The 11345-nt window shown below is 31.5% G+C and overlaps 1 protein-coding gene across 8 annotated transcripts in view; it reads left to right on the forward strand.

Annotated features, from left to right (window-relative positions):
* Window positions 1-10425, forward strand: part of LOC148613072 (angiotensin-converting enzyme-like) — a 31714-nt gene extending 21289 nt beyond the window's left edge. For 4 of the 8 annotated variants that reach the window (XM_088595086.1, XM_088595085.1, XM_088595087.1 and 1 more), the window contains 6 exons: window positions 2184-2308; window positions 6742-6840; window positions 7086-7230; window positions 7590-7688; window positions 8468-8590; window positions 8920-10425. In XM_088595086.1, coding sequence (XP_088451212.1) covers window positions 2184-2308; window positions 6742-6840; window positions 7086-7230; window positions 7590-7688; window positions 8468-8590; window positions 8920-9196 — 868 coding nt within the window. In that variant the 3' untranslated portion in view covers window positions 9197-10425. Of the gene's footprint in view, window positions 1-1542; window positions 1668-2183; window positions 2309-2792; window positions 2918-3908; window positions 4034-6741; window positions 6841-7085; window positions 7231-7589; window positions 7689-8467; window positions 8591-8919 lie in introns of all 8 variants that reach the window. The other 4 variants (XM_088595092.1, XM_088595090.1, XM_088595088.1 and 1 more) reach the window with 3 other exon arrangements.
* Window positions 10426-11345: the final 920 nt, after the last annotated feature.

An 11345-nucleotide genomic window follows, 5' to 3' on the forward strand; every position in this document is an offset into this window, starting at 1 on the left:
ACTGCATTTACAATACTGAAATGTAAATAAATTCGAGCAAAATTAATAAACTCTTAAACATAATGGATGATAGGAACAATTCGTAACCTAGAATATTCAATAATATGCAATGCGCGTAACGTGCATGTTCTATATAAAGTATTTCTCGCAAAGTAAAATAATTTGGTAATTATGAATTACGCAAATGTTCGAATCACAGTTAAATTCAATTTCCAAAGTTTAGAGCTTTTTTTCAGAATGTAGACGTTCTAGTCTCAATATGCTAAAATCCGATCTATAAATTACCACTCTAAATCATAAATCTATAAACCAAAATGAATTTAACTAATAGGAGATTTTAGATAACTACCAGAAAGACGGCGATGTTACCCCTCCGCCCTACATGTGACAAACTACTGGAAAATTAATATTGTCCGATTCGTTTAGCGCGCGAAAGCGTGTGCCGCTTAATATAGTCCGTCCATAAATTAAAACCCGTTTCTTCACACTAACCATCGAATTCGTCAATATGATAGAAGTAATGAATGAATGGATGGATGGATGAATAAATGTTGAAAGACATTTATCATGAATAGCAATCTGGTGACATTTTTATGATTGTTTTTGGTCATTTTAAGTTTTGAAGACTTTATACTAAAAAGTCGTTAACTTTGTGGAATCGAACTTTGTATTTGAATATTATTATTTTAAAGCTGCATTAGCTGCCAAATTTGTTCAGTTCTGATTCTACTGAAATTTGCTGATTCTATGAAATTATGCAACTGAAGCAATAAATGTCGATAATACCTACAGAACATTGTGAAAACAACGTTTTTTTTTAATCAAAGAAGATCGATAGCTCTGATCTAATTATTTTTCGCCATTACTTCCGACGATTGTCGACAGGACAATCACCTGGGTTAAAAATACTTTCACCCGAGTAAAAAACACAAATAACGGATACACAGGTAAGCACGTGTCTTGTTAACGTTTCCTTTCATCTATTTCTTGATTAGTTTTCCAATAAATAATGACAATTACCGACCATATTTGTGCCACATTATATATCAATACGTAAATTACAAAAGGATCATAATTGCGTTATATTGGAACTTTTTTTTCTTTTACGGCTTGAGTCCCTCAGTCTTTCTTGCCGTTGATTAACCACTTTCGCTTTGCAATCAGATGTTTTTTTAAGTGACCCTTACAGCACATGCGCGGATAAAGATCACCAGAAGTTACATGCCTACGAATTTGTCTAGGTCGACTTTTTGTCTTGCAAGACAATAAATGTATGGACACCTATCTCATATATTTAATGCATTTTATTTGTGGATATCAAATAATATTATAAGGACAAGTACAATTTATTAGAAATAATTCAAAGTTATTAATAAGGCAAATTTCAACAGAAACAAAAATTTACGAAAATGACAGCCAATGCAGCTTTAACATTTTAAAAATTCACACATGCATACAAACCATCGCCTTTGTTGCTCTTCGCTTAGTCCACAATTATCCGATAAAAACTCACCAATAGTTTTTTTGTCTAAATGTCTTTAGGATTAAGCAGTGCACGAGTGTAACGGAGGATCAATTTCTTACCGTTCACCACGAAATGGGTCATCTGATTTACTACATAGCCTATAAAGATCAACCTGTTCTATTCCGTCGTGGTGGAAATCCTGGTAAACAAACACTGTAATCTACCTCAAGCTCTATACAGTGAAAGACGTTTGTGTCTCCTCTCTTCAACCGCTTCTGACAGTTATTTCGCTTTGTCTGATTTTTTTTTTAATTCAAAGTTGATTGAAGAAGTCGGCAAATATTTTCTTTCAAATTGATGCGCTAGAAAGGACTGTCGGCAGCGACCGGATTGGAGTCTAAAGACGAATGTCAAACGCTGTACTGAGCACCATCGTGCCCAATGCATACATGTATATCAGTCACCGCACATATTTACTTGACTCTTGCTGCATATTCTGACTCTGTGCATTCAATGGGTCTATCTATTACATAGATCGTTCGGAACACTTTCGTTCAACAATGAACCCTTCAGATAAGTAAGTGTAGCAAAAGGCTTCCAAGATTAGTTACCAACTCAATAGATGAATAAGGCTTAATCTCTTAGAAATTTTTTTTTTTTTTTTTTTTTTTTTTTTTATTTTTTTTTTTTGAAATTGAAACCCATTAGTTATTTTCAGAATTAAACAATGTACATCAGTAACAGAAGAGCAGTTTCTCACAGTTCATCATGAGATGGGACATTTAATCTATTTCCTGGCTTACAAAATTCAGCCTGTGTTATTTAGAGAAGGGGGAAATCCGGGTATTAATTTTCTAATACATATGTTTGATCTTTTCTTCTTCTGATATTAAAATCGAGTGTGTATGACTATATATGTTAATTCTGCTGCACATTAACGCTTTCTATTAATTCTTTTACGTAACGTAAATTCTATAACCCCACAGACTTCTGAATACTGTTAATGTAAAGTATGCTAGTACAATGTGCCTATATTATCGTAATAGGTTTTGAGGTTTTAGTCAATCGAGCCATCCATGAAATCAAATTTAAGATGAAAATTGATTTGAATTTAATTGAGCAAAGCAAGTTTGGAAGACTGTGGAATTTTACACATACAATCTGATACTTTTTACTGCAGAGTAAAGAAAATGACTGTTTCTAAATGCTTTATCCCATTGATATTAGTTCAATTAACACTATACATGTTTCTTTTTTTTTCAACACTTCCATTACTTTTGCATTGAATAATTGAATATGTTTTACTACAATGTCCAATGTTTTATAGAATTAAAATGTGCACGACCATTACTAAAGATCATTGGAACACTGTCCACCATGAATTAGGACACGTCCATTATTTTATGGCATATGACGATAAACCTAATTTATTTAGAGGAGGAGCTAATCCAGGTATCTACCTGGTAGCAAGCAAATAATCCAATATAACACTTCAATATGCATGGGGCTCAATATGTATTATAAATCATGTGGTAGGAAATTATTATTGAGGATAAATTGCTTTTATATAACGTTATATGCAATAGCTTGGGTAGCACATTTAAAGCAATCTTTCATTAATTGAATAATCGTAACGTACTTAAATAGTTTACTTAAAGTTATTACTCTAATTTTAGACCTCTTCAACCATTTAAGAATTGGCAATAATAAAAATTTTGTCTATTGAAAACTAATATAAATTTTCCATGTGCATATTGTTTATTGCGCGAAGTGTTATTTTTCAATAGGCAAAATTTTTATTATTGCCAATTCTTATAAATTAATTTTAAAACAAATATTTATCTTTAAACATGAGAAAAGTAGCCTGAATTTAACTGAATAGAGGCGTGTCAATATTTTTTATTCATTGAGATATAACAAAATTATTTTAACCAATCAGATCACAGTATTTATCTCAATTTAATTTATTCAAATAGAGACTAAAAAATTCGTATGTTTCCTATATTAAACAAGTAATTGTAGTGGTTACAAAAGGCGAATGCAAACAACGAATCAAGCTACCCATAGTAGTTTTTCCTATAGCAGACATTGTCCCCACATGCGTTGGTTTCAGACTATTAATTGCTCAATTTTATCAATATTTTGCACAAAATAACAAATTTCGTATTCGGAACGGAATCCGCCACTGCTCCATGATCAGTCATTAGGTGTAACCCTTTTCGTTATACGTTAAAATGGGCATAACATAAATAAAAAAAAAAGTTGCTTTTTATCATTTAATTTTGATTTCGATCTTTCTGTTATTAACCGTTGTACCGACGGAAACTTGTGGACTGTAAGTACTATACTTGTTTCTTTTTTATTGCATTCAATCCAGTTTGGCATTAAGTTATTATAAAGGGTACTAGATTGACTGGTCGTGTTTTCTATCTTTTTATCACAGAATAAAACAATGCACCAAAGTCACAAGACCTCAGTTTCGTACTGTACACCATGAATTGGGTCATGTTGAATATTACCTCCAGTATAAGAGACTTCCCGTAATATTCAGACGCGGTGCTAACCCAGGTACTTACACCGAAAACTTCCATTTCAATGGTATATAAAAACGATCATATTATTGATCATGAATTGATTTTTTTTTATTTTTGTTAATTCTTTCGACTTTGGTTCATTCCTGGTAGTTGCAGACGATACATTTTGTTTTTTTACTGAAGACAAAAAGAGATAGTTAAGATTTTTTTCGTATTTTTCTCTTTTCTTGTTTGTTTCATGAAATAACACATGATTGAGCAAATGTTGTAAAATATACCGCTTTCGATAACTATATTTATCGCCAGCAATTGTTTCAAAATTAGAAAAATCTCACTGACTTCAGCATAACAGTATAATTCCGTTCTGTGTTACATTTCAAACTGGTAATAATTCGATAAGAATATATATATATATTTTTATCTAAATGTAGAGTATCAGAAATTTGGAAATGAACTATCGCGAATAGTAAAATAAAATTAACAGAATACAGGATACGTTTTTGGTGAAATTGGTTTGTTTATCCGTAAAGTTTCCTTTAAGACATGGAAGTTCTCAGATGGGTGCATGGGGAAGAAGATTTAAATGACGGGCTGTAATTATATAAAATACAGAGAGTCATCCATAAATGCTTTCTTTTTGTCTTTAATTATTCTACATATCTTTATTAGCTTTTCCGCTTCTGCATTTTTGCACGTTTATATAATCAACTATATTTAAAGTACATAATTATCTAAGTAACAACCAAAAGTAAGTGTGAAATATGTTGCTACTGGGTAAAGCTTAAACATTATGTTGTCGTTAATATCAAAACTTCATTTAGTTTGTAAAGTAGATTTAATTTTATAAATATTGGATAATATTGTACATAGTAGTAGATATTCCTACCACAAATGTTCCTATGATATAAAACGGAGAACCTAGTGGGAACAATATTCCTAAATGGCAAACAATGTAACAAAAATTACACCCATATACACGCACGACAGGAACTTTGCGCAGTTGGTTCGTGCCACGTTTCCATTGAAATTTACCCTATGTAGAACTTTTTAGTTCTGTTACAGAATCCATGAATATGAAAGAGGTAACTATATAAGTGTTCCGACACTCTAATCTAATTTATTTTCTTCTGTACTTATTGAGTAACTGCATTATTTTCAGAATCAAACAATGTACAGAAATTTCTAAATTCCACCTGAAAACGGTTCATCATGAAATGGGTCACATACAGTACTATATGAACTACCGAAAACAACTAGCAATATACAGAGCGGGTGCAAATCCTGGTATCATATAGTTCCACGACCGAGGCAATAAATGATTTCTTTATTCAAATAATTTGTCGACATCTTCATTTTTGTATATGAAATACAACATATTTAAATGTTTAGAACCATAATCAACCTTACTAATATAAAAAAGTTGTATTCATATTTGTAATTTGCTACCCTTTAATTTTAAAAAGGACAAAATGTTACTACGTCGGCTATCTTTCTTTTTAAAGAACTTGTTTCATTTAATTTCAGTTTTTGTTTTCCATGATTTTTGTTTTATTCTTTGATTTTGTTTGTTTTGTCCAATTTAGATTTTAAATTTTTACCTCGTATCTATTATTGACCTGATCAATTATTGCCTATGCAATGGTCTTGTGGATTTGTTTTAGAAGCAACTAGTATAGACAAAAAAATAAATGTAGATAAATTAATGGTAATGAACTACAAACTAGTGAATAGTTAGTTCCTAGATAGTAGTAAGAAACGAAGTTAACAATGCATTTTTGCTCGCAAGATAAATATTGAACTATGACCGGTTCATAAACATTTTCAATTTAAGACTTTCATCAACTCAAATTTATACAAAGCAGAGAGAAGACGGGAGAGCACATTTATAAGTTAAACTTTTGTCCAATCCCTTTGCTCTTTGTCCAATAAAATATGTTCAATTCATAAAATCAGATTGCTTGAAGAAAAACTCAAGGTTTTGGGGAAAATCTTAGTTGAGATTTTTTATGATATATATAAATCGGATAGGTAAGACATGTACATCATACATTTTTGATAATAAATGATTTTTTTTCTATCTATCATTATTATGTAAGTAATTTTTACCGGGTTCTTGAATGGATAGATACAACCATTTAGTACACAAAATCATCGTATGAAGACTCGTGAAGTATTTGTTATTCAGGTTTACTTCACATAGTATCATTTTGAGCAATGACATATAGTCTACAGTCTGCATTAATTTATCTTTGGTTTGTCACTTTGTTCCTTTTTTATTTGTTTTCGCTTTGCATGTTGCATGCAATAATCTGCATGATAAAATGCTTTTTTGCAAAGCGGTACTTGTGTTGATTTTATTTTTGCCATTTTATTCACTTTTTTATTTTAAAAACCAAAACATGTTGTGATCTATCAAACCACGTGATTGTTATAATGATGGTCTATCAAAGCACATGATTGTTATAATGTGAATGTTATTTTTTTTTAAAGATATTTGTCTTTAGTTTCTAATTTTATCTATTTATTTATATAATTATAAACAATTTAAAGAAAAATGTTTTACGCTTTTATAACCGAATTTCCCGTATTCAAAACTCTAGTCATTTCATTTTGTTCATTTGTTTAAAGTTTCCACGAAATGTTGAATTAATGACTTTTTTCATCCAGATGAGGTTGTCTCTTTGACACATTCAACTTCTCCATTTTCGTTATTCTAATTTCTTATTTTGGTGTATGTTCAAGGATTCCATGAAGGGATGGCGGATATTGTCAGTCTTTCATTCCAAACACCAGAGCACATGCATGCCATTGGTCTCTTAGACACTGTACCAGATGATACAGGTAAAAGATGTTACAGTTGTTAAATTCTATCAAATATTTGTTTGCCCCAGTCATAGAGTTAATTTCTATTAATTACATTACAAAATTGCAAGTCCAGTCCATTGAATGCATTAAGCACGTCGCAACACAGATGAATAAAGAGGAGAAGAAGGTATTATTGTTATAAAACGTTTAAAAATGAGATGTTTTTCCCAAACAACTGCACGACTCATTTGCTACCCCGCTGAATTCTGTTTTGATTTCAGAAAGCGACATTAACTTCTTGATGCAAATGGCTCTGGATAAAATAGCTTTCCTTCCATTCGGATACCTGATTGATCAATGGAGATGGAGTGTGTTCCGAGGGGATACTACGCCAAATAATTACACAGCCAGTTGGTGGAACCTAAGGTAGTGTTGGAATTTGTTAAAAAATACTTTTAACTCGTTACTTTGTGTTATTTTTTTATTTTGATATTGATTTTACTATTAGTCGCAATTTTTAAAAGAAATGATTGCTCCGAAGAACTTAAAGGCGGTATATGAAATATATATATGTTCTTCAAAGACCTTTTTTAATGGTAAGTAATATATAAAAATGAATTCGAAATCGATTCCCAAAAAGTATTCCGGTTTTATCTCATTTAAAAAGGAATTCTAATTATGTTAATGTCATGTATTGATATCTGATTTTGATTTCAGTTTACGCAATTATTTTTAAACTCATGCTGTATTTCAGATATATGATTTTGATGTTCTCAATGTTTTAGGTGTGGATATCAGGGTATATCACCTCCAGTAGTCCGAACAGAAGAAGATTTCGATCCTGGAGCAAAATATCACATTCCTGGAAATACTCCATACATTAGGTATAATAAATTATGTAATTTATTTTGAATATAGTGTAAAAGACATTTAAATCTGAGAAAAGAAACAAAAAATGCAACAATTTGTCAACCAAATAAATATTAGATAAATTATTCTCGGTTTAAAAGGACATTTCTTCTATGGAAACATGTTTCTGTGAATATATAAAAACAATATGATGTAAAATTATATTTAGCAACCACATGGGCGATGCCACTACTGGTAGACCACGAAGGTATCAATCACCTCTGTTGTCAGACTTATCTGACCCGATCTATATCATAGATAAGTCCTAAAACTTACCCTTCATTCCTTGAATTACATTTGATAAAACTTATGGACGATGGATTTGGCTTTGTATTGATATGTTTGGGTTTGAATACTTCTTGTATAGAATTATTTTTTAGATTAACGTCTTTTTATGTGTTTGGTTATAATGCTGCCGATAAGAACACAATTACAGCATACCGAAAATAGAAATATTGAATACTAGTGATTTGTCTTTGGTAAAAATGCCTGTTACAGGAATATGTTACAAATATCGGAGGAACATGATTATCTTTGCATAGCAAAAAGTAAACATAAAAGAAAGTCAGTATTATTAATTTTGATACTGATATTTTTTTATCCCTTGCAACTTTGTCGCGTATTTTCAACAAAATATAAGCTCGAAGATTAAACATAATAATATAAATTATATGTACTATCAAAGCTTAAAACTGAACATAATTTAGTTTTACCCGTTTGTTTTTTTTAAATAACCTCTAGTTTATATTAACAGGTATTTTGTAAGTTTTGTAATACAGTTTCAATGGCACAAAGCACTATGTGATGAAATAGGCTATACTGGGCCTTTACATAGATGTGATATCTACAAAAATAAAACTGCAGGAGCAAAACTAAGGTAACCTTAGCAGATAATACTTAACATTACATTACATTTGACATAAAACATGTCGAGGGAATCTGAGACAATCAACTTTAGAAATATAGTAAATTATTTACTCGGGAAAGTTTCTAGAAAAAGTAAAATATCATTTTCAAAGTGTACTAAGTGCAGCCAGAGTTTTAGATTTTCAATTAATTTTCCTGTTTGTATCTGTCTTCTGTAATACGGGTTTTTGTTGTCCTGTAATTTGCTGATTGATTTGAACGCGGTCATACTTGATTTTATTTTCGATAATAGTAAAGTATCTTGCTTAAACGTTTTCAACATGTTGTTTATGTTTTCAGGAAAATGTTAGAACTTGGGTCATCAAAACCATGGCAAGACGCCATGGAAGTCATGACAGGAAGTAGAAGTATGAGTGCTCTCCCATTGGTGGAATATTTTAAGCCTCTCATTGATTGGCTGAAAATTCAGAACAATGGACAAACTATTGGATGGGATTCCAGTTGTCCCACAGAAATTCCTTCCCCGACTGACACAGGGGTACATATCACAATGTCTCCCTGGAATGTTTTATTTTTTTCAATATTAGTACTTGTATTGACGGTAATTCGGTGGTAATGAGTGCTGTATTAAAATTGGTTTATCATCTAAGTTTTTCAACGATATAAACATTGACTCAAAGCAACATAATCAGATGACTGTCAACAAGGAAATGGTATGACACATTTTCCATTGCCCATTTCCTAGTCATATTCATTTTCAAATTATTTGTATACGATATAGATTGCTGAAAACAAAGTGTTTAGACTTTCCGTGACAATTTGTCAAAAACTTTTGGTAATATCTACTGTTCTTTATTATTTACTTGTAAGGCTTTGTGTTTAAAATATCTGGTGTTTTCAATCGAGCATAGGGTCTTTGTCCAGATATTAATCGCATCATAGATAAATGTTATGCTTTGGTTCCATGAAGTTACTCTGGAAATCTATTTGAGCCCACATAAAGTGAGACGATGTCTTCGGGTATATGTAAGGAGTTTTTTTGTTAATGCTTGGTGGTACAGTGTGGCAAATATTCCTTACAGAATCGTGGTTAAGAATAAGATTCCAATGGAAGTGCAAATATCTTTGCTGTCTAGATGTATAGACTGAATTTAAATTGTCCCACGGCTGTCGCTCCGGTAATTTTTTCCGATATAGTAACCATATCGAAGGTTACGAATGTGGGATGTAGCAAAACATACATATTTGCAAAACAATCATTTATAATTGCACTAACCTTATAGCATTACTTTGTAGACGAGACTTATACTTACTCTTAGATATTTCTGGATTGTAATCAAACTTTATTTAACATTTCATGTATTTGAGAGCTTCTTCATTACTTGGAAGTCTCTACTGATTATTTGAATACTGGATCAAGTGTGGCATGATTGTTTGGTTATATGTGACTGATTAATTAACAAATTCAGTAAGTTAATTAACATATTTAGTATCAAGTGATAAACAAAGCAAATATTAGATAATTAGATGATTACATTGGCCAAAATTTGTTATTATATAATCGCTGGGACCCTTTTATGGGGCCTTAAATTTCTTTGTTATGTGTGAGGGTAAAAAAGATAGGTTGAATCAAGGTTTTTATGGTCATCTCGTCAATTAATTGCATGCATATTACCATCGTAAAAGGAGAAACAATTCAACTTTAGTATCTTATCCTAATATACCGGTATTTCATAATGACACTTTTTTACTACTAAAATCCATATTTGTACGTTACGAAATCACTTGTAAATTTCTATGTAATTGATACAACTTATTTAATCTAAATTAAATTGTGAAAACTGATTTGGAGTATTTCTAAAGAATACATGAGTCTCGATCAGGGCCAAACACTATTTTCTAAAGTACGGTGAAAGGACAAAAATGGAGTGTCGTCTAGCAGCTGCATTAACGAGCAACATAGTAGCGCTCGTTCCGTAGGGAAAGCGTGTATCAGTAATCGAAATAATGGAAACCTATCCTGAACAAAAATGTATCGTCCAAAGACATCCTTTCGTGCGGTGAAGAGTTGACAACTAAGGCTATTACAAATTCATAAAATTTTCTGGTTATGGAAATATACTATTTTCTATGTCGGGAACGCCAAAAGGCTACTTATCCAAAATACGCGAGAAGTACAAAATAAACAGCATGGCCTCCACTAAAAACCGGGAAACTAAAATGTTCCCGAAGGGCGAGTTGTTCCTCATTCTAGCAAGACATCAACTGTCAAAGTTTTATATTACAATGTAAGCCAGTAAATAAAATTCTTCCTGCATGCAATGATGTACGCAGTTACACTCTAATGCTGATGATGAGAAGTTACCCATTGAAACACACGTACTGCAAACCGAAATTTGCAAAATGTATATGTTTGGTACTTTTGTACGTACAAACCACTTGGTCTATGACCCTAATGGTGAATCTAAGGTCCTCATGTCATTCGCCAACCCAGTAGTCTGACTATAACTTACCAAAATTTTGCCACAGAACAAAATTCGTGATCCCTAAAACACTGAGGCTTCATTCTGTGTATAAAACATAATGTTATAATGTTGTAGCTCCTATTGAATCATTTTGGTAGAACTTATTGGTGTTATATTTGGGTTCCTATTTATTTTATTTTATTTTTTTTTTTTGGGGGGGGGGTGTTGAAGTATTTGGTTTTAATACAACACTGCCTTATAAACTTACTATAGGAAAATTGTCATATAAAAGTTGTCCAC

Source organism: Perna viridis, chromosome 7, assembly GCF_037379345.1.
Source record: "Perna viridis isolate PV_CMFRI_1.1 ecotype Kerala chromosome 7, ASM3737934v1, whole genome shotgun sequence".
Lineage (NCBI taxonomy): Eukaryota > Metazoa > Mollusca > Bivalvia > Mytilida > Mytilidae > Perna > Perna viridis.